This window comes from Gossypium hirsutum, chromosome D11 (assembly GCF_007990345.1).
Source record: "Gossypium hirsutum isolate 1008001.06 chromosome D11, Gossypium_hirsutum_v2.1, whole genome shotgun sequence".
Taxonomy (NCBI): Eukaryota; Viridiplantae; Streptophyta; class Magnoliopsida; order Malvales; family Malvaceae; genus Gossypium; species Gossypium hirsutum.
In genome coordinates this window covers 62853407-62878652 of record NC_053447.1, presented here as the reverse complement: position 1 = coordinate 62878652, position 25246 = coordinate 62853407, and the positions used below count along the sequence as shown (strand labels likewise).

The 25246-nt window shown below is 32.9% G+C and overlaps 2 protein-coding genes across 2 annotated transcripts; both read right to left on the bottom strand.

Annotated features, from left to right (window-relative positions):
• Positions 1 to 7492: 7492 nt before the first annotated feature.
• LOC121203122 (ABC transporter C family member 3) lies at positions 7493 to 13153 on the bottom strand. Its single transcript, XM_041104768.1, has 10 exons — positions 10685 to 13153; positions 10486 to 10572; positions 9739 to 10383; positions 9458 to 9622; positions 9004 to 9298; positions 8696 to 8910; positions 8309 to 8614; positions 8167 to 8230; positions 7846 to 8085; positions 7493 to 7755 (listed from the first exon to the last, which is right to left on the bottom strand). The coding sequence occupies exons 1-10, from the start codon at positions 13019 to 13021 to the stop codon at positions 7649 to 7651; spliced, it is 4461 nt and encodes a 1486-aa protein (XP_040960702.1). The 5' UTR covers positions 13022 to 13153; the 3' UTR covers positions 7493 to 7648.
• Positions 13154 to 19291: 6138 nt separating this feature from the next.
• On the bottom strand, positions 19292 to 21880 carry LOC107927175 (30S ribosomal protein S10, chloroplastic). Its single transcript, XM_016858202.2, has 3 exons — positions 21514 to 21880; positions 20727 to 20777; positions 19292 to 19816 (listed from the first exon to the last, which is right to left on the bottom strand). Exons 1-3 carry the CDS (start codon positions 21715 to 21717, stop codon positions 19505 to 19507), a joined length of 567 nt encoding a protein of 188 aa, XP_016713691.2. The 5' UTR covers positions 21718 to 21880; the 3' UTR covers positions 19292 to 19504.
• Positions 21881 to 25246: the final 3366 nt, after the last annotated feature.

Below are 25246 nucleotides of genomic sequence, written 5' to 3'. Positions count from 1 at the left end.
ACCGTGCCTTAGAATTTTATTATATAGGTCAGGTAATCGAGTTGGATTTCGGGTCTAGTTCTTTTTATTATTAATATAATAATTTATCCCTCATCTTGTCGAAGAAGAGTTATAAAGTGACTCTTCTAAAACAAGTTTACACTTATGATGTGCGTAATTTGGGGCTTACTATATAAGTTTTAACTTGAAACCTTATTGAACAAATTTTGTTGTCCGATAGTGCGGAACAAGAGTCAAAAATTGTAATGCAGAATACCGCAAACTGTATTTCCCGTAAGAATTTGTAAATCAGCGGACTCAGAGAAAATTGTTCGATATCAGTTGTGATTTTAAATCAGTGAACTGTTCGGAGGCTGCGATCCTAAATCAACTAAACCTTTATAATATCAGCTAAGAACGCAGGTTTGCGAGCTACTTTAGAGGTTACGATCTTAAACCGGTTAGCCTTTATAATATTAGCTAGGAATGTAGGTCCGTGAGCTGTTTTGGAGGCTTAAACCAACGAGCCTTTATAATATCAATTGGGAACGTAGGTTCGCGAGCTGTTTTGGAGGCTGCGATCTTAGACCGGCGAGTCTTTATAATATCAACTAGGAGTGTTGTTTTGGAGGTTGCGATCTTAAACCAGTGAGCTTTTATAATATTAGCTGGGAGCATAGGTCCGTGAACTGTTTTGGAGGCTGTGATCTTAAACTGGTGAACCTTTATAATATCAGTTGGGAATGTAAGTTTGCGAGCTGTTTTGAAGGCTGCGATCTTAAACCGGTGAGCCTTTATAATATCAGTTGGGAGCGTAGGTCCACGAGCTATTTTGAAGTTGCAAGCTTAACTCAACTAACCTTTAATCAACAGCTGCATACGGATATCTGATTAAATAACATACATGCTGTAATTCCATATCAAGATCCTGTTCTCAATCCAATTATGTGAATAACATGCAAACTAGCATGAATTTTATGACAAAAAGCATGTGATAAATTTGCTCTAAAAATACAAGTGATAAATTTAAGTCAAATACTAATGAAATGACAGAGGAAAAAAGAATAATACATGATTGTGAAATTCAAGTCAAGACCTGCGGCAAATGAAACAACTAAAGATAACGTTTATGTAGTAGATAAAATGAAATATGATCATGAAAAATAACACAAGCTTAAAAGGATTGACATTGATAACAAGCTTATATATTCCAATTTTTTTTAACAGAGAATATGATTGAACAGAATGCAGAAAAATGCATACCTATGGCTGCAGTACATTTCCACTGTACCTCTTTACATGCATTACCTTACCCCTCTTCATTAGAGAATTCGACAGTTAGGCATAAACAACATCAGGTACTGATGCAACCCACCAAGTCCTTTTGTCTGATGATTTTGGTCTCTTAGGGGAAAAAACCAAAATGACTGATCAGATTTAGAGCTCATAATGCATAAAGGCTCCAAGAGAGAGCTTGCACTTGATTAATTTTGCCATTCAGTAGCCTCATTTCACTGACAAACAAAGAAACTGTGAAGTTAGGTGTTATTAAATGGTAGAAACAAGAAACATAATGTTCTATTTCTGCCTAAGCAGAAAATATTCCTCTTGGTCTTGGCTCTTTTATGTGCAAATGAATGACTTATCAACCAACAGCATTGCCTTGTGATTTACTGTTTCTTCGTCCAAATGGTGCCTTAAAAAGTAGCATAGCAGTTAAAAAATTTTGATTAAAAGTTGACAGTCTACTTACGATGCCTTGGCTTCCAAATGAAAGCCTCACAGTCCTTTGCATAATGAAATAAAAAGCCTAACTTTATTGGTTTAATTCACGGTTTGACTTTTAAAGTATACCTGTTTTCTTATTTTGGTATCTAAATTTTTTTGTCCAAATTTGGTATTAAAGTATACTCGAATTTCCAATTTGGTTTCTAAAGTGTGCCTGTCTTATATTTTTTTAGTCTATTTTTTTGTAGACATTAAATATCACGTGGCATCATTATGTAAAAAAAAATAATTTAAATGTACGTACATATTGAAAATATGAAAAATGGACAGTTTGAACCCTTGCCCCTCATATGGCATTTAAGGACACATATGCTATCATCTCTGCATAATTCAATAAGGTGCTCTCGCTCTATGAATCTCATTTTCGACTTGAGCTTTTTTCATGGTCGAGACACAAAACCTTAATTCAAGAACAATATCAACCTATCGAGGGGTTCGAACACTTAGAAAATTTCTCTAAAAAGAATATATGAGATATTAATTTAACACCCTCATTTCTTGAAAAGAACCCAACAATACATAGAAACAAACCAGTAACAACAGATAAGACATCAGATACTAAATACTGGCTTGGGAAAGAAACATGTTTTTTGATGAGAACAATGTCTATAACAAGACAATAACATGAAATTGAAAAGTAAAAACCCCACCAAATTCTCAACACAACAGGGAACCTCTTTTGTTCACCAGGACTGGAGAATTGACAATGCATGTAAACACATGTTGCACATGCACCCCAAGCACGTGCTTTCAATGCATAATCAATAAGACTCACTCACTTATCCTCTGACCAACCATTCGTATAAAAATAACTTAACAAGCACAAGACAACATTAGAAACTGAAACAACAAAACAACAAGCTAATGTTTGCTTATACCATAAAACCTGTCTTTCCTTTGAACCTTCCCTACTAACTTTTTTAACCACCCACAAGATTAACAATAAAAGCAACAAAACTAAGTGTAATGAAGCAGAAAACCCATGAAGAAAAGTGGGTATTAGTAGAAAATCAAAACTAGTAGCTGAACTCATTAGTAAAGATGATTGTGAAGCAAAAAGTTCCATTTTTTTGGAGCTTTGGCTGAAGAAAAAACTTGGGTTTTGTGTGTTTGGATAAAAGTTTTGATTGGTTTCAAGTGTTTGAAGGCTTCTGGCTTTGTGTTTATATACAAATGAGACTAAAAAAGAAAGACCAAGAAAAATACTTGGAGGAGAGAAATGCGTGGTGAGCAAGATTGGGTGCGGAGAGAGCAGAAGGGAAACGCACTGACGTGATTTTTTACTCTGAAAACATAAAATATAGGATTAATTATCAAAGTCTTTTTTTACTTTAGTGTCAGTTTTCCAGAACTAACAAAATACTAAATTAGCAGGAACGAGGGACGAAGGACTTAATTTCAACTAATATTCCTAATTTATTGATCAAATTTTAAATTCATCCCTATATTTCAAATAATTATTGTATTCTCAAATTATTAGTATTATGTCATTAAGATTCATTTGCGGGTGTAGCCATCACTTTAAATAATAAATATTGATTCAGATATAACATGAAATGTATTTTAAATATTTTTATAAAATTTTAAATGCATATATAATTTTAGCATGAATAGCTTACATCTAATATTTTTTTTTAAAAAAACATCAATAAAATTTAAGAGAATTCCTTTTTATAAATATATAGATTCAAGGTTTTATAATTTGACCTATGGGGTTTTAATATACTACTGCTAGATTTGAGCTACCTTTAATGTTTAGGTTAATGACTGACTTAATGGAATAATTTAATAGATATGATATTGATATTTTTGTGACTTAATTAATACAATTTAAACTTTGGAGATGAATTTGAAATACAAGTCATACTTTGAGGACTAAATTGAACACTTTTCAACGATTGTTTATGTTGTTGACTCGTATTCATATTATATGTCACTTGGTGGAGGGTGAGCAAAGAACAAAAAAAAGTCAAATTTTGTGTGTTGATCTGATTGTCAGAATATTTATTTTTCGTATAATTTAAATTTAAATCGCACTAATCGTATTATTATTAGAGTTTTACTTTATTTTTGTAATTAAAATAAAAAAAAGAGAGAAAAGGCCAAAAACATGGTCGTCAGGAACTCAGCACACCATGCAATGCAAAACTTGGGATTCTGCAGTCAGACACTTGTCTTCCAAGGGGTAAACACACGAATAAAAAAATGGGCTTACACTGGAAAATTGTCTTTAATAAAAAAATTTAATTACGAAAATGTGCATGTTGCATATTAATTACGAGAATAATAGATTTTATAGTAAAATTAAATATTGTTATGTGTCAAGTGGTATTAGCTATAAAATATTTTATTTAAATATAAAAAAATAATATTTTAATCTAAAAAAGTGACCCAATGTGCTAACTTTTTATTTTTTAAATTTGGGGTGATTGTAGTATAATTTTGAATTTCATACCTCTATTTTATAGAAATTAGAAGTTAGTCCATGTATTTTAATTTATTATAATTTGATCTTCCTATGTTTTCGAATTTAAAAAGTTAGGCAAAATTATTTACTACCATTATACTTGATCATCAAATTACTTACTACAAGACCAACGGTTTATTAAATCCATATACAATGAATTAATAAAATCAACTCAATAATTTATTATTAAATAATTTAACTAAATTTTTAATTTTGAAAACATAGATCAAATTACGATGAATTAAAATGGACTAACATTTAGGTCACCATTTTTTAGATTAAAATATTGTTTTTTAATTTATTATTTTTATTTATTTTTATTAAATTTTTATTTTTTATAGGTGGTGCTAGGAGGCACCTAATTTTATTGTACATCATTCTCATAAATAATCTACAATATGCCCCATTTTTGTAATTATTATTTTTTGTATTACCCCGGTGAAAAACCCTTAATACTAACTAGTATGTATTTTATAGTGCTTCGTGTTAGGTTAATTATTAATTATTTTTTAGTCAAATTATAAAGTAAATATTAAAATACAATTCAAGTTTTTGTACTCTTTGTGTAACATTTCATACTCGACCCGATCGTCGAGTCTGAGCTACAATGTGTCACATTCGTTGTCAGGAAAACTACAATTAATTTAGATACGAATACACATCACATTTCAAATAACTTACTTATGAGCATATAATAACACTATTTATTAAATTCAATAAATACTAATTTGATACTCAAGTTCATATAAATATAAAGATATACTAGCAATGACTTAACTAGATAGGTACATGCCAAACTATTCAAAAACGTAAATACATCAACATTGTTGAGTTTAGGATGTTCTCTGGATACTGAAACCGAAATTTAGGATCTTTAATATATTCTAACTTGCGCACGGAAAACAAATCGTACGCTGAGTAATCAACTTAACAGTATTTCTACAAATTTAGTATCAACACAAATAAGTTAATGAAAACACTCAATAATTACACCTATGCAAAGCATACTACCAAGAACATCATTTATTCCGCTTAAGCTCATTAAAATAAGTTCCATAAACTAGTTCAAGAATATAACATTATAGCATACTATATTCCAAATCGAGTTGATTAATTCGTCCCAATTTCATACCAACCTTTTGGATCATAATTTACTATGCATAACCTCTCGCAATTGCAACTCATGTTAGATCTCATTATTAAATTTTATATTCTAATATTTTCCAATACAACATATGATCGAATCTTCAATATATGCACGTAATAACTTCACCTTTTCCCCAGCAACAAGGACCTTGGTCTTTGAAAGGGATGCCATAGCCATTGATCACACAGTTCTCAATGTTTTGTCTCATGTTCAAAGGAACAGGTGGGTGTAGCCTCAAGGTTTCTTTCACTATTTCAGTACATGGATCCTTGCTTTAGTTACTTTGCCATTTTCATTACATGAGAGTTTTTCAGTATTTCAGACATGGCCCAGTCTAATGTTGTTGCATGATGTCTCACTTCCTGTTCCAGAGATGTCCTGCAGGAGGATTGACACATATTAAACTTCAAGTTGGAGATCAATTAATCATATAATAATAGGTCAAGGTTGTGAATAATTCCGGATTTGATAATCTTTTATAATGTTGTTAATTAGTTCAACGTGATAATGTTATTAAGCTGATTTTTAAATATATATATATCTTTAAGCATTTGATTAACGTATAAAAACTTTCATTTGATTCAAGTTTTAGAGCTCAGATAGAGGAAAAAAAAAAAGGTGAATGCACTTAAATGGTCCCCGGGACCGCCTAAATCCCATGAGTGAATAGAAAGTTGGATCTACATTGGATCTCACTTGAATCGCCCAATATATCCTCCTGAGGAGAAGTTTGGTTTCAAACCCCAGTTCGAATAGGAGAAGTACGCCATGCTAATGTGCTTTGGATGATCCACATCTCAGGGTCAGGTGCTGATGAGCACATTGAACTATCCATGTGGCTAAGAGCCCTTATAGCCCTGGCACAATGATGCATTAATTATCAGGGGCGCGCTTTACCACTGAGCTAATAGCCCGTTGTGTGGGCCTCCCATTGGGGGCCGCTATGCCAAAAGCACCCTCCATTATAGGGACTTAATCAAATTTTACCTTCTATTAATAGATTAATTTAGTCCATGTATTATTAAATAGAATGATTATTAAATTACATAAATTTAACCTATAAATATTAAATTTAAAATTTCATACCAACAAAATCAAAATTTACATATAATAATATATAAAAGAATTATAATGCATTGGAAATTGAAGTTTTAATTAAGTCTTAATATTTGAAACAATGATGTATAACATTAGTAAATCATGTGATAATATATTATCTAAAATTAATAAAACTAAATCCATTTAACTTCATTTTAAATAATGTGTCGTCATCTACTTTATTGATCGTATTATTGTGGTCATCTTCTTAATCACTCCACTAGAAGGATACATATCATGTAAACAAAACCCATCTTCCAGCTTCACATATTAGGGTTCATATCAAACTCGTTCTACGGTCAAAAATAAAAGATAAATATTTAATTGAGTCAAGTCAAATTGTCTAAAAATTTTTAAATAATTCGTGTGATTGAATTAAATAAATATTCAATTAGATATAAGTGATATATAATTTTATGTGATTTGATAATCCAATTAGAAATCACAAATAAGTGATAACATGATAGACGCAATTTTAAGTGTCATTCAATTGTACTATTTTTTTAGTTAAATATTTATTTATTTTTCTCAAAAATAGTATTTAAATTATCAATTTTTTATCTCATTTATTTTTTTTAAAAATGTATGTCGACGTTTAGATAAGAATGTACTACATGTCATGTTTTTATTGATTAGTATTGTGTTTTGAGAGTAAAATGAGACGGAATTAATAGTTTAGGTATCACTTTTAACAAAAAAAACTTTAAATATTTAAGTGGGAAAAGTATTATAATTTAAAGGTCAGTTTTACATTTAAATCTTAATAAAAAGATAAAAACCACTAAACTTGAGAATTTATGTACAAAGTTTTACTATATCACAATCTTTTTATATATCGTATTAAGTAACTTTATGTTTAGATTAGAGTAAACAAGGGGAAAGGAAAGAAAAGTAAAGAAAATGAGAATTTATTGAACATTAAAGCTAGACATTTTAAATTTATTCGGATTTGGATGTGAATATCAAGTATACATATGCATTTAACACGAATAATGTTACCTTTTTTTTTATAAGTTTCTCTTTAAATTTAGAATATTTTTGAAAGTTATATCTTCATACACGTGTTTGATATAAGTATGTAACACAGATACGAATATTTCTAGCAACATAAAACATTACTAATTATTAACACTCCGGAATTTTCATCATCTAACTCAATCCAGTTTCTATCAAAAACTAGAATTTGATCTCACAGTGTACTCTGCTACAAGCTGTGCAAATGATGAAGACTTGTTTTCCAGCAAACTTGATGGACTATCATATTCTTCTATTACTCCTGCAAAAACAAATGTGTTTTTTTTTCTATTCAAATGAAATGAACTTCAAAGAATCCATCTTAATGAGCATAGCTTACTGTACTACTAACCATGACTTAAAAGCAGAACCATGTCGCTATCCAGAACCGAAGTTATTCGGTGAGCGATTGTTATGACCGTACAATCAGAGAAGTGCTCCCTTAACGTCGTCTGTATTAGGTTGTCGGTGGCTGTATCCACCGATGCGGTCGCTTCATCGAGCACTAAGATCTTACTTTTCTTCAATAGTACACGCCCAAGGCACACCAACTGCCTTTGCCCCATGCTCCAATTCTCTCCATTCTCACTAACTGCACAACAATAATCATACAAAGTATAACTTATGCAAAAGAAGACAAACTCATTTGTGTTTTAAGACAGAAGGATCGAACCTGAAGAATCGAGCCGGCCGGCCTTGTTTCGAACTCTATCCCCGAGTTGGCATTTATCCAATGCCTTTAAAACACAATAATGATGGATGTTAGACTTGGATTACAGATCATAAAAGACAGTGTTTTACTAAAATGAACCTACCTCCCAAATCTGTTCATCTGTGTATTCTTCAAGAGGGTCCAAGTTGCTTCGTATAGTCCCTTCGAACATGGTAGGCTCTTGAGGGATGATGCTGAGTCGTGAACGCAAATCATGCAACCCGAGCGATGAGATGTTTACACCATCGATTAAGATCTGCCCTGCTGCAGGTTCAACGATCCGGAAAAGTGTTTGTATGAGAGTTGATTTACCACTGCCTGTTCTCCCTACAATACCGGTTTTCAACCCTCCAGGAAATGTGCAGGTCAGGCCTCGCAACACAAGTGGCATGTGCGGAGCATATCGTACCTACATCGAGACCATCATCGTTTATTTAATACGGCCAATGCATTGGAAACAGAATCATAGAACGCCACAACACTGCCTTACCTGCAGATCACGAATATGAACTTCTCCGTGGTACGGCCAACAATGGTCTGGGCGATTCGTTTCCACCACAAGGGCAGGCTCACTAGGAATACTACAGTATTGAAGTATTCTCTCAACAGATATAATTTTATTCTCCATATTGCACATAGTCCATACCACCCAAGCTTGCAATATATTTAGATTGAGTCCATACGTCACAGCTAACCCGGCAATAGCTAAACGAACGAAAAACACATCAAATCATTCTCCTAGAACATTTGTTATCTAGTAGTCAACAAAGGTGCCAATATGAATCTGCATTTACTTACCAGGATCAATAACTCCCTCCGGTAAAGAGATTAAAATGAATAAAGAGAAGGCAAAAGTAACAGAAGACAATAAGTCCAGGCGGAAGCACAGCCATTCCATTGCACCAGCAACATAAAATTTTGGACGAGAATACGAGTCGGTCAGTGCCATGTTTGTGTCTTGGAACCTTTTTTCTTGATCAAAGCTCCTTATAGTTGTTGCTCCTAAAATTGTTTCAGCAAAATTCTGTATTACTGGAGCTTGGCATACCCCAACCAGCCGCGAAAGTTCTCGTCCAGAAGATATGTAATATTGCTGCGAGATTACAAGTTTATGAGCATTCCTTTGTTCAGCAATAAGGCAATGATTAAATGAGTTTTACAAAGTAGAAAATTCGAGATTTTCGATATGTTGCTGCATTGTAATAAGTTCATGATTTCATGCATTGCATAGCCACAATTCGGCAAGAGTTACCTGATACCAAATGCAGGTAGCAATCACTGGAATAAAAATGATAAAGATCTGCCAAGCAACTTGAGACATGACTGCAATGATTCCAAGTAGCTGGATAACTGAGAAAGCAAATGTGGCGACTTGGTGCGCAATGTCCATATCTACTGCACTTTGATCTGTAGAAGCCTATACGAGGCAGCAAAAAAGTTTACAATACTATACAAACTAGGGGAAAAAGGCCAACAAACAAGAAGATAAATTGAATCTTTTGTATCCATACAGGAAAAACATTAGATGCTTACTCTGTTGAGGATTCTTCCACTCGGTGTAGAATCGAAGAAAGACATAGGAGCGCGGAAAATGCAAAGATGCATCTTTTTAAAGAGAAGAGTGGCTGTTTTGTATCCAGCTGTACCAAGAAGCATGGATCTGGCAAAGACACAAATGGCACTTGCAATGGCCAAAGCCAAATAGACCATGATTAGTGTAAAGCTCCCAACAGGAGGCTTTATGTCTGCTGACATCGGTGATCCCCAAGCCATCCAATAGTTGCTGCCTATTTGAAAAATCTCAAAGAGAATCTGAGCAAGCAATATTAAAGGCACAAGAGCTCCTCCATATGCTGTTGTGATGTACTTCCAGTAGACTGAAAACCCGACTTGTCCTTTCTCTCGTTCTTCTTCTTGAACAAGCTGTCCTTTTGGTCCGACATCATCTACTTTACCGCTTTCGTTACCTTGGTTTTCTTCTTTCTGCACTTTCCCATTAGTAGTACCTATATCACATTCTCCTTCACTGGTAGTTCGTTCCGAAACCGAACTTGCTTCAACAGTATCAAGGGCCGACAAAGCTTTCTTATGTGCACCCACAAGTTCCATAAAATCAGTACCTGAATTGAGAATATCATTATACTTTCCAGCTTGAACAATCCTCCCATCTTTCATCACCTAGCAGATATGTAAATACAAGTTGAATCCAGTTAATAAATTATTTCTTGAATCTAAGACATATGATGAAAATCACTGAAAATAATGTAAATAATAGCTCACCAAAATTAAGTCAGCAGCTGGTAAAAACTCAACTTGATGAGTGACATAAATCACTGTTTTTGATCTCAAATTCTTTAGTAAAACCTCCTGCCATTCAAAAGATTAAACAAGATACTCAGAGCTCATAAATAACTATTTCAACTAAATTAACTATAGGAACTCTTAAAATACATGCCATATGATCATAGGAAGACATTACCTTAAATAAATGAGATCCGGTGTGAGCATCCACTGCGCTGAAAGGATCATCAAACAGATAGATATCGGCATCTTGGTATAGAGCACGAGCAATCTGTATTCTTTGCTTTTGTCCACCACTCAGATTGATTCCCCTCTCGCCTATAACAGTCTGATCACCGAAAGAGAGAATTTCAAGATCCTTCTTGAGGGTACAAGCTTCAAGCACTTCGTCATACTTGTCTCTGTCCATTTCCTTACCGAACAATATGTTGTCTACAATCTTGCCACATTGTATCCAAGGTGACTGAGCAACATAGGCTGTTGTACCACACAACTTAAGAGTTCCAGATATCTTTGGGAACTCTCCCAAAAGACAGGAAAGTAAACTTGACTTGCCAGAGCCGACCGTACCACAAACAGCAACACTCATGCCATGGGAAACTTTCAAGTTTATATCTTTTAGTGTTGCAGTAGGGGATGACATATCCCAAGAGAAGTTCCCATCAGCAATCTCAATCGCTGTATCGGAACTACCACTGGGTAGCTTCTCTATAGCACCTGGCTGCAAGTCATCGAGCCGGAGGAAGGCAGCAATTCGATCAAGTGACACCTTTGTTTGAGCTATCATTGAGATTGTGTCAGGAAGGTTGTAGATTGGCTCCTGAAGAATCCTGAATGTTGCGAGTGCAGATAGGATCTTCCCTGACTCAAGTGGGACTCCTAGGAACCTACAAGCACCAAAAGTGGCTGCAGACACAAAGGATGGTGCAAAGCAGAAAACGAAAGCAGTCATGGCATTTGTATAAACAAATCGTTTTAACCATCCTTCCTCGACACTCCTGAGCCCGACAATCTTGGAGAGGAACTTCATTTCCCACCCCTGCAGTTTAAGAATCCTCATATTCCTCAAAATTTCAGATGTTGCCTTCATCCTTGTATCTTTTGATTCCATTAACTTATCCTGAAACTTCTGCAGCATTTTCCCCAAAGGTATATTTGCCAACATAACAAGTACAGTAGCAATGAAAGTGACAATGGATGCTAGCCCCAGGGTCTTATACAAGATCAACAAGGCCAAACCAACTTGCAAAACTACCATCCATGGATCATGCATGTACCAACTAAAGTCACCCACCCTTTCTGCATCAACAGTCATGAAATTGATGATCTCCCCACTGGTATGGCTCTGCTTCGACTGGCATGAAAGGGTTAACCCCTTGTTATATATCATTGCTACCAATACAGCCCTCTGCCTAAGTCCAACTTGTTGCAACTTAAAGAACCAGCGCCTCTCAGACAAGCACTCCACTAGCTTGGCAACAAAGAAAGCAGCAACTAGAAGATACCCCTCAGCCTTAAATTCCCTTTTCCCATTCAGATACTGAACGAAAGTGTCGATGAGGAATGGGCCAACATATGAAGCCACCGTGTACGTAAATGCAAACAAAGCTGTCCAAAGAATATCTTTCCAAGCTGAAAAGAACAGTGCCTTCACCAGCTTAAGTGAGGTAACAACATTTCCCTCACTATCAGCTGATTCAAGCCTGTTTTTAAATTTTGGAAAAGCCCCAATAACACTATCATGGCTATCTAGCTGAGGGACATCCTCAAGGTCTAATGGTTTCTTATTGCCAGCAGCAATGAGAGGCCCCATCCAAGAAAATGTAAGAATGCTGAAAATACCAGCATCTGAATATGGGGTTACAGTATCACCCCCGTTTTCCTTACTCAACTCTACACCATTACTAACTCTAGAATCTCCATTTAAAAGGGGTTCCTCAAGGAGGGTATCTTCACCCTCATTTCTTAAAAAGAACCCAACAATACATAGAAACAAACCAGTAACAACAGACAAGACATCAGATACTAAATACTGGCTTGGGAAAGAAACATGTTTTTTGAAGAGAACAATGTCTATAACAAGACAATAACATGAAATTGAAAAGTAAAAACCCCACCAAATTCTCAACACAACAGGGAACCTCTTTTGTTCACCAGGATTGGAGAATTGACAATGCTTGTAAACACATGTTGCACATGCACCCCAAGCAAGTGCTTTCAATGCATAATCAATAAGACTCATTAACTTATGCTCTGACCAACCATTCGTATACCAATAAAAATAACTTAACAAACACAAGACAACATTAGAAACTGAAACAACAAAACAACAAGCTAATGTTTGCTTATACCATAAAACCTGTCTTTCCTTTGAACCTTCCCTACTAACTTTTTTAACCCTGCTCACCACCCACACGATTAACAATAAAAGCAACAAAACTAAATGTAATGAAGCAGAAAACCCATGAAGAAAAATGGGTTTTAGTAGAAAATCAAAACTAGTAGCTGAACTCATTAGTAAAGATGATTGTGAAGCAAAAAGTTTGAAGTGGTTTGAAGGCTTCTGGCTTTGTGTTTATATATAAATGAGACTAAAAAAGAAAGACCAAGAAAAATACTTGGAGAAGAGAAATGCGTGGAGAGCAAGACTGGAAGCGGAGAGAGCAGAAGGGAAACGCACTGAAACTCAGAAAAAGACATACAAAAAGGAAGTTGGAGGGGCATTCGGGGGAGGACGTGATTTTTGACTCTGAAAACATAAAATATAGCAGTAATCATCAAAGTCTTTTTTTACTTTAGTCAGTTTTCCACAAATAACAAAATACTAAATTAGCAAGAGCGAGGGACGAAGGACTTAATTTCAACTAACATTTCTAAATTATTGCTCAAATTTTAAATTCATCCCTATAACTTATATAAGTATTGGATTCTCAAATTATTAATATTGTGCCATTAAGATTCATTTGTGGTGTAGCGATGACTTTAAATGATAAATATTGCTTCGGATATGACATGAAATGTCTTGAAAATATTTTTATCAAATTGTTTATGTTGCTGACTTGTATTCACATTATATATTATTTGGTTTAGGGTGATCATATAACAGAAAAGATTGAACCTTGTGTGTTGGTCTAATGACATGATATTTATAGCTGTAAGTATGATCCGAGTTTAAATCATGTTAATCATTTTGCTGTTAAGATATTACCCTCTTCTTATAATTCAAAAAAAAAATTTAAAACAAAAAAAAGCACCAACACATGGTTGTCAGCAACTCAGCACACCATATGCAATGCAAAACTTGGGATTCTGTAGTCAGACACTTATCTTCCAAGGAGTAAACACATGAATTAAAAAATGGCTTACACTGGAAAATTGTCTTTAATAAAAAAAATTAATTATATGGCATTTTATAAATTATTTATGAGAATAATATAATTTTTACAATAAAATTAAATGTCCTTAACGTGTAAGGTGATATTACCTATAAAAAATCATATTTAAATAAAAATAAATATTTCAAAAAATAAAATTTTAATCTAAAAAAGGGTGACACCATATGTGCTAACTTTTTCTTTTTTTAATTTGGGGTGGTTGTAGTATAATTTTAAATTTCATACCCTTATTTTATGGAAATTGAAAATTAGTCCTTATATTTTAATTTATTATAATTTGATCTTAAGATGTTTTCGAATTTAAAAAGTTAGTCAAAATTATTTAATACCATTAAACTTGATCATCAAATTACATACTATAAGATCAACCCGTTTATCAATTTCATATACAAAGAATTAATAAAAATCATCAACTCAACAATTTATTGTTAAATAATTTGACTGACTTTTTAAATTTGAAAACATACAAAGATCAAATTACGATGAATTAAAATAAATGGACTAACATTTAGGTCACCCTTTTTTAGATTAAAATGTTGTTTTTAATTTATTTTTTAAAAATTATTATTTTTTCTAGGTGGTTGAACCCAATTCCTACAGTGATGAATATAAGCACAATTGAAATTCCTGAGGAGTTATACATTTGTGTATTGATAAGATCATTTACTATTTCTTGAAGCTCGATCTCTCCCTCGGATGAACCATATAGCCAAGAGAAACCATGAACCAGAATAGAAGAGCTTGCCCCACCCATGCGTAAATATTTCGTAGTAGCCTCATTAGACCATACATCTTTCTTGGTATATCCAGATAATAGGTAAGAGCATAAACTGAAACATTCTGGAGCTACAAAGATAGTTATTAAATCGTTAGCACCGCATAAAAACATTCCTCCTAGAGTAGCTGTTAATACGAATAACAGAAACTCTGCTATAGCCATTTCTGTACATTCAATGTACTCTACGAATAGAGGAATACATAGAGTTGAACATAGTAAAATACGAAATTGAAAGGTTTCGTTGAAATTGTCCGTTTGGAAATTTCCTGGAGGCACCTAATTTTACTGTATATCATTCTCGTAAATAATCTACAACATACCCCATTTTCATAATTAATTTTTTTTGTATTATCTAGGTAAAAAAACCCTTAATACTAACTAGTACGTATTTTATAGTGTTTGGTGTTAGGTTAGTTATTAATTATTTTTTAGTCAAATTATAAAGTAAATATTAAAATGTAATTCGAGTTTTTGTACTATTTGTGTAACACCCCATGCTCGACCCAATCGTCAGGTTCGAGTTACAGTGTGTCACATTTGTTGTCAGGACAACTACAATTAATTTAGATACGAATACACATCACATTTCAAATAACTTACTTATGAGCATATAATAACACTATTAATTAAATTCAATAAATACTAATTTGATACTCAAGTTCATATAAACATAAAGATATACTAATAGTGACTTAATTAGATAGGTACATGCCAAACTATTCAAAAACGTAAATACATCAACATTACTGGGTTCGGGATTTTCTCTGGATGCTGAAATCGAAATTCAAGATCTTTAATATATCACAATCTGCGCACGGAAAACAAATCGTACGCTGAGTAATCAACTCAGTGGTATTTCTACAAATTCAATATCAACACGAATAAGTTAATGAAAACCCTCAATAATTACACCTATGCAAAGCATACTACCAAGAACATCATTTATTCCGCTTAAGTTCATTAAAATAAGTTCCATAAACTAGTTAAAGAATATAACATTGTAGCATATATTTCAAATCGAGTTTAATTCGTCTCAATTTCATACCAACCTTCCGGATCATAATTTGCTATGCATAATCTCTCACAATTGCAACTCATGTTAAATCTCATTATCAAATTTTACATTCTAACACTGTCCAATACAATATAACATGCTTATATTCATATAAGTTCCGATCTTCAATATACGCACATACTAACTTACCATGACCATTCGTAGGCAATTTAATTTTTTTTATCCATCATCATCTATAAATATTAATATTTATTCAATTAAGTTGCATTTTGTCACATCATATTACATACTAATTCGAATCAAACCATTCATTAACTTTAATCATTTCAATCATGTAATGCCATTTGAAACTTTTCCCGAGTCTTATATGAGCTTACATAAGCTCTAGAGTTGACCTGAGAACAAACAAAGATTAAATTGTAATCTTTTCAAAAGATAAAGGCAAACATGCAAAAAAGGGGTCACACGACCGTGTGAGAGACTGAGATCTTGTGAAAATCAAATGACCATATCTACAGTACCACACGGGCATGTGACCAGACTGTGTAATAAACTAAAGCCGTGTCAACCTAGACCCTCCCAAATTATAAAGAATACACAGCCATGTGTTAGCCTGTGTGTTCCAATAAGTACCTTATTATACAAGCTACAAGACCAAATTTCCTATTATGACAAAAGTCTACACTTAACCCATCTTTAAACCTATTCAAAATGCACAGCAACATGCCAAAACATATCGCTTTCCTATTTCTAACCAATATGTCTCAACTCTCAAGGCATCATCACACAATATGAACAAATTCTAAAATCCATTCTCGTTCATGCCAGATGTTCATTCATCAATATGCAATTTTAAGTGTTAATAATAAAATTTCTCATTAAATTATACTGTTTTTATAGTTAAATATTTATTTATTTTTCTCAAAAATAGTATTTAAATTATCAAATTTTTATCTCATTTATTAAAAAAATGTATGGCATTTAGCTAATAATGTATTATAATTTAAAGGTATTTTTTTTACAAAAAAAAAACCTTTAAATATCTAAGTGGAAAAAAAAATTATAATTTAAAGGTCGATTTTACATTTAAACCTTAATAAAAAGATAAAAACCACTTAAACTCGAGAGTTTATGTACAAAGTTTGGCTATATCACAATTTTTGTACCTGTAGATTGAAGTAACGAGGGGAAAGGAAAGAGAAGTAAAGAAAATAATTATCCTTTGCTTTGTTTTGGATAGATTTTTTTTAGTCAAGGAAGGGAAAGTAGGGAAATAAAAAAATTTCTTCTATTAAATGTATATACACATTAAAAATATAAAAAATAGAAGTAAATATATAAAATTTTCAGAAAAATATTTATAAAATCTAAAAAAATATTGCACGGTGAAATCCTACGAAGGGGATGTGAACGTTGCACGGTTTGAACCCTTGCCCCTTATATGGCATTTAAGGACACATATGCTACTTACTTGATCAACTGTATGATTCAACAAGGTGCTCTCATTCTATATATGAATCTCATTGTCGACTTCAGTTCTTTGCAAAGTCGAGAGACAAAACTCTAACTTGATTTAAGGACAATACCGACCTATTGAGAGGTTCGAACACTTAGAAGCCTTCTCTAAAAAGAATAGATCTCCTCTGAATATATAGTGTATTAATTTAAAACATAACATAACATTTTCACCCAACATATTGTAATTAAAAAAACTTAGAACTACTGCATTTAATGTGAATAGGATACAAATGTTGAGGTTAAATTCAATTGTTTGAGGTTTTTAAATTATGATAAATTGATTGAACATGTTATACGATTTAAAAATACTATGTTATATTTTAAATTAATTTCAAACCATTTAATTAAATTTATCTCATAAATTTTAACATTTTTAGTAAATTATTACAAAATTTATCATTTTGCTCATTAAAAGTTTTTTTAATGTATAGGACTCTCTCACCCAGGTTTAGACATTCTAAATTTATTTGGATTTGGATGCGAATATTAAATATAGATATGCATTTAACACGAATAAGATTACATTTTTCTATGTTTCTCTTTAAATTTAGAATATCTTTGAAAGTTATATCTTCATGATACAAGTACGGAACACATATAGGAATATTTCTAGCAACATAAAGCATTACTAATTATTAACACTCGGAAATTTTCATCATCTAATTCAGTCCACTTTCTATCAAAAACCAGGATTGGAGAAATGACAACGCATGTAAACACATGTTGCACCCCAAGCAAGTGTTTTCAATGCATAATCAATAAGACTCACTAACTTAACAAACACAAGACAACATTAGAAACTGAAACAACGAAACAACAAGCTAATGTTTGCTTATACCATAAAACCTGTTTTTCCTTTGAACCTTCCCTACTAACTTGATCGAATTTTGTTCGAATAAATAAATATTGGAGGATAAATAAATATTATATCATTGAAAAAATTGATCGAATTTTGTTCGAATTGAGTTGATTTTAGCCATCGCTAGTCAAAAAGCTCCGTTCTGCAAATCTTATCTGTTTCCAGTAGTTCCCATACAGACAACATGGAGAGGAAGGTGAAGGACAAGGTGACGACATAGGTGAAATGAAGCTCCGTGCTGCGTTTCTTGTTTATCCATATATTGGCCTAAGATGCCATTGTATAGGAGTTATGTATGTGTATATATATACATATATCTTAATTCTATTGAATATGCAGTAAAAGTATCATGGAGACTCATGTATTAAGAGCTAGATGGCATTTTGCTCTCTTTACTTTAAAAAATGGTAAATTGATTCTTGTACATCGGGATGAGGTACATGTCACATGTTACTGTTTGTTTATTTCATCAACTACACCAATTTTTAATAGTTCAAATGGATGAAATTTTCAACAAAAATAAATAAATTTACTCTTTAAGTTAATGTACATAAACTAATTTGTTCATTTTTCGAGTAGAGATAACAAAATACAATTTAACTCCTAATATAAGGGCCCGATGATACTTGTCCTCCCAACATACCTAAACAATGGCTTAATGTTTAAATTGGTTCCAATTTTCTAAACATTCTAATTAACTCTTCAAAGTATTAATATTGTATCAACAAGTCTTTTCATAAACTTCACTTAGGTGTGAAATGCCAACTTAAATATTTGCATTGATCATGTCTAAAAAAGCATGAATCAAATTGCAATCACGTATGTGCCTCCTGTATAAACTATTTGGGTCTAATCAGTTTTTTTTTAACTAGTCCTATAATGACAATATCTGTTCTTTTAATATGTCGGATTCAAGTTGTTCATATAAGTACATATGCATTTATAATTTTATCCTCGTAACTAAAAAATACTCGACACTAGATTCAAACTAGCATTTAATACCTTAATTGATGACTAGGCTAATAGAAATAGAAAGACTTGATCGTTTCAATATTGATACTTCGTGGACTTAATTAGAACATTTTAAAGTTTAGTTAAATACTCCACTCTAAATCTGAACTTTTACAATTTTTTTTTAAAATTATTATTAATTAATTTCTTAAAAAATATTTAAAATGATTGAAAAACTCAATTTAATTTCTCGAAATAACAAAGCAAAGTTCAAAAAGAACTTTCATCTTTATGCAAATTAGCAAATTCAGTACTTTTCAATATTTGCATTTCTTGAAGTTCTTCAAGTTGCAAAACAATCAAATTATGATAAGTGCTACAAAAATGATAACAATAATACAAGGAATGAAACAAAGCACAAAGTTTTAAGGGACATCTTTAGCAACTTACACAAAATTTACCTTACCTACAGTGTTGCTTCTTCATAGCTTCACTTCCACATCAACCCCGGCAGGAAGGTCAAGCTGCATCAACGAATCGATCGTTTGCGCCGTCGGGTATAGAATATCGATTAGGCGTTGGTGTGTTCGAATCTCGAAGTGGAACCTTGCGTCTTTGTGCACGTGTGGGGATTTCAGGACGCAATAGATCCTCTTCTTGGTCGGTAATGGCACTGGTCCCATCGTCTTGGCATTGGTAGTCCGTGCGGCATCCAAAATCTGCTTGCAAGAGTCCTCGATTAAAGGGACCCAGTATGACCTGAGTTTAATTCTGATCTTCTGCTTAGGTGCCGTCTGTGGAAAGAAACACGAATAAGAATTTCCGATATAACCACCGGAAAGCAAGATCAAAATATAATCTATTTAGACATAATGCTATTATCTAGTGCGGTTTGTCGACCATCAGTGGAACCACATGGCTAACAGCAAGCCCCATATAAACTACAGTTAATCATTCCTTAAAAAGATGCAACCACTGACCCCCAATTTATTCTTCCCTGTACTTTTTCACAACAAAAACATTTCTAGGCAAGCCCTCTGCGGACCAACTAGATGCCAATCGGGCCAAGATTAACTCATATTATATAATCAATAGCATACTTTTATCATCACAATATGTGCAAAGTGAGGAGAGCAATAAAATGTATACCGTGATTCATTCTTCCTCGTACAGTTCGATAATGAAAACAATTCTATGCAAGCCTTCTACAGACCATCTCGATGCCAATCAAGCTAAGATTACCTCAAATATAATCAATAGCATACTTGATTATCACCATAAGTGCAAAGACAGAACAGCAATAAACTCTATAGTTTAACGTTTGCAAAATGCCTACTGTGGTCAGTCCGTGAGCACTAACAAAAACCAGGAAAACCACTAATAATGACTTGACATATATTAAACTTTTTACAGAAGCTACAAAACTGCAACAAGGAGAAAAAGAACCTTAAACTTTGTCACCTAACCTTCTAGTAGCATCCATAGAGTCATATTAGAATATAGCCGACAAATTTCCTTCTATCAATGGTTTTAATGACATACCCTATATTTTCAAAGGAGTATTAAGGAGAGCACTTATATTATCATTGATGGGGATATATCATATTATATCTAATATCTTTTACAGTGAGGTTAACTCCGGAAATAGAACTTATTTGAGCTGCAACACGATTTTAAACAAGTTTCACTATTTCAAATACATACCTTGTCTGCTTCTACACTAACAGATGAAGTAGGCACCTCAGAGCCTCCAACCTGCAAGACACAAATCATAAGAACGGAATATTGAATGTCGAACTAAGCTCACTTTTTTTCTCACATTTCATAACAAACAAACAAAGAATTTATATAATGGTAAGGTCCATTTTCTTCTCACTTTTCATAGCAAACAAACAAAGAATTTATCCCAATGCACTTCTAAAAACTCAATCCCATCAACACAACAAAGACTTGTTTTTTTTTTTTCAATTCCCATATCGTTTTTCAATTAACCAAATTCAACTAAGTTCAGTTTTTGATGTTCAGGACTTCAAATTTGAGTGCCAAAGAAAATCAAAATAGGCTCATATGAACAAAACAGAAATGGGAAAAGTTCATCTTTCTTTTCCTCATATTTCTTAGCAAACAAACAAAGAATTATCCATATGTACTTCTAAAAACTCAACCCCATCAAGGCCAAAGTCTATTTTCTTTTCAATTCCCATATTTTCTTTCAATTATCCAAATTCAACTAAGCTCACTTTTTGGTGTTCAGGGTTTCAAATTTGAGTGCAATAATAACAAATCAGAAATGGTAAAAGTTCTTTTTTTAACCTCACATTTCTCAGCAAACAAACAAAGAATTAACCAAATGCACTTCTAAAACCACAACCCCATCATACCCAAAGGAGAAATGGCTATGTTTTTTTTTCTCTTCAATTCCCATTATCAAATTAAACCTTTAAACTAAATCCCAAATTTCTCCAAAAAAAAAAAGGGAAAATTTTCAAACCTCAGGTGTCTCTTCCAAAGCTTCAGGAGCAGCAAAGATATTTGTGGTGGATTGTGAATGTTTGAGGGAAGAATTGGGGAGCTTCAAGGGGTTGAAAGAGAGTGGTGAAGAATGAGATAAAATAGTGAACCTTGGCTTGGGTGAAGAAGTGTTTGGGATTGTTAAAGAAGGAAACAGAGTTGAAGAGATTGTTGATATCGCCATTGCAAAATTTCAATCGGAGAAAAGGGGTGAGAGATTAGAAAGGTGAGGGAAGCTGTTCGTAGGTCAGTCACAGTCTCACCATTGTTATCCAAAATAATTCTCTTATTCTTTTTTCTTTTAAATAATTTTTTTTTCCTTATAGTCATCTAATTAAAAAAAACTTATTTTAGGCACCAAAAAAAATTACAATCTACCCACCTTACATAGTTTGATCACTTTCGTCATTCTAATAAATTCCCAACGAAAACCTAAAATGGCATTCTATTTTAAATTTTAATTTTCCATCTAATTATATTAATTTTAATTTTTAGATTTCCGTTAATCAAATTATGTAACGTAAGTGTTTAAATTACAATTTTTTTATAGTGCTTAAAATGAATTTTTTTTTTATAGTTGGGTGACTATCTGTATAGTTTACCCTAAACTTTTTTAGTGTCGAATTTAGAAAATTTTTCAAATTTGGTTTATATGATATGTGTCACTTTAAGATTATTTCATATCGATCACATAACTTTTTTATAAAAGTATAAGTAAATCTCTCCCTATATAAAAATGTTATATCATGTGGGAATATAAGATTATGTGCTAAAATCTGAAATTACTTTGAATCAAAGGTACCCTTGTGCTTTATTAAAATAAAACTCCAATTAAATATTAATTACTTTAAAAAATAAGGCATAAAGATAAATTTAGTTCCTAAGGTTTACTTATTTTATGATTGGACTCTTTTTTTTGTCATTTTGATCTTCAACCTTTAAATTTTAATCAAATTGTTTACTTTTTTACGGAAAAACTAACTGAACTGTTAAAGTTTTAATGGCATTGACATTCAACTCACGTGGCATTTTATGTATACTTCACTGCTAATAAAGACAATTTTTTTAAAAAAATTGTGAACTTTTTAAATTTTGTTGATTTTTTAAATATTTTTTATTTATTTATTTTGAACTTTTATGAATTATACGTGAACTGCTACATTAGTGGTCACATCAAAATCGTAAAAATTTTAACATTTAGTCAATTTTTCGATCAAAAAATAAGCAATTTAACTAAATTTTAAAAATCGAGGTCCAAAATGACTCAAAATGACAACATAAATAAATATTGAAAGTTAAATTTATCTTATAACTCTCTTAAGATTTAAACCCTCTAAAAAAAGTGAACAAATGAGAAAATAAAGAAACAATCCTTATAAGATTAAGATGCTTGCTAATTAAGCACTCACACAATAAAAACACTTGAGCTGATAAAATAAAATGAAGGCTCACTAGTGTATACAAGAAAAAGATGAAGAATTTAAGCACAAAAGGTTGGTCAAAAGAGTTCTTGGTCTTTCTTGATAGTTCTTGATCTTTTGTAATCTCTCTGATTGTTGTAGAGGCTTTGGAAGTTGTATTTATACCCTTAATTTGTAACACACCTAACTTGTCTCCGACGTTGGATTAGGGTTATAGAGCATTACCGTACAAATTAGAACAATACATTCATTTAATAATAATTACTTAAAACTTATTACAAACCTATCAAACAAATACATTTGGGCCTTAAATTGGGCCTTTCGAGGCCCTAAAAATAAATTAGAAACAATTTGAGACTAATTTGAAACAAATAAAAAAATTTGGGAAAAAGTAGCAATTTTTTAAAATAGGGGTCACACGACTGTGTGGTCAGGCCGTGTGACATAGCTCAAACCGTGTGATGCTCGAACAAAGGGACACACGGCTGTGTCCCAGCCCGTGTATTAAACCGTGTAACTCACAGAGTTAGGTCACATGGCCATGTCGCAGGCCGTGTGCTAGACCATGTAACTCTCTAACTTGCGACACACGGCCATGTCAGGGGCCGTGTAGCCAAGCTGTGTGTCACACAGCCATGTGACAGCCCATGTTCCAGGCCGTGTGCTCCATAACTTAACCCTACAAACAAGCCCTTTCAAGGCCAAAATTTACCTAATCATCTACTCCAATTGTGCATACATTCAATAGCCCCAAACACCTTTCAAACACATATTGTAGGGCCCAAATTTTGCCTGGAGCCCAAAGTAAACCAAAAAAATCCACAGTCCATTACAAATAAAATAACCCCAAGCCCAATTAAACCCAAACCCAAAGCCCAACAAAATAAAAAAAAATTGTAGCAGGAAACCCTAGCTGTTGTTGCCACTACCGCACCTAGGTCTTTTAACCCCAGCCGCCAGCCTCCTCACACCTGCTTCCGCCGCTGCACGCCATCGTCACGCTTGTCTGACACCTGCAAAAATTAAATGCAACAGCAGAGAATAGAAGCATGAGCAATAATGGACTAAATTTGATCGACTATAAAAGCCTAGATTTCACCCTTTGTAATTTTTTACGAAGATTAATAAAAAAAACAGAAAACAGAAAATAGATCTCAGAGGTGATTTTTTTTAAATTTCTTGTTCGATTTTTTTCTCTTTTATTTTTTTCCTTTTATACTAAATAATAAACAAAAAGAAGCAGAGGCTTACCGGAGCCGCCCCGTGACCGCATCGCCGGAGGGCGTTTCTCTATCGGGGTGACGGAAACCAAAAAGTCCTCTTTTCTCTTCGTTTTACAGAACTTGGAGGGTCTTTTGGGTAATTTTAACCCCAAATCTGGGCTACACCTGAAAAGATGAGCAAAATGGGGCATTTTGGTTTTCTCGGCATTGCGGATGGCGACGCTGTCGATGGCGGCCGACGACCGGCGTGGTGGCCGATGATCGGACCCCCAGCCGGAAAGGGAGAGAGGGAAGAGAGAGTTGAAAGGTTTTTGAATTTTTTTTAAATGATAGGTATAATGGAATTTTTGGTAAAATTTAGGGTTTAAATAGCTTACCAAAACGGCACCGTTTTGGATTAAACCCCCCCAGACGCTAAACGATGTCGTTTTGACGCCAGCCCGTGCGCGACCCGACCCGCTCCTGGGGGATTCGCGCGTTTTCAACATTTGGGCTATTTGTGCGGCGAATCCTTCCATTTTTCGCCCATTTCCAATTTGGTCCCTTATGAAGTGGCGCGTTTTGAGAGTGGGAATAATTTCCCTTTCGGTCTTCTCTCCTTCCGCGCGTTTTCAGTTTAATCCTCAGTTCACTTTTTCATTTTTTTTTATAATGTTATCCGTTTAATTTCGTCCTAGTTTTAATTTAGTCCCTAATCCGCTTTATTTTAATCCTTTAATTTGTTATTTATTATTTTATTCGAATTTTTATATTCATTATTATTATTTTTTAAACAGATTACATTTTATTTATTTCATTTTATTTATATTGTTCATATTAAACTGTTTGATATTATCAATTTTAAATTGTTTCATATATTATTTATTTTGAATTGCTTTCTATTATTTTATCTTAAACTGTTTTACGTATATTATTTATTTTAGATTTTTACGTGTCATTTCTTTTAAACTATTTCATGTAAAGTTTATTTTAAATTGTTTAAAATTGTTTATTTCAAACTATTTTATGTTTTATTTATGTTAAATTTTACATTGTTAATTTTGAGCATTTCGTATTATTCATCTTAAAT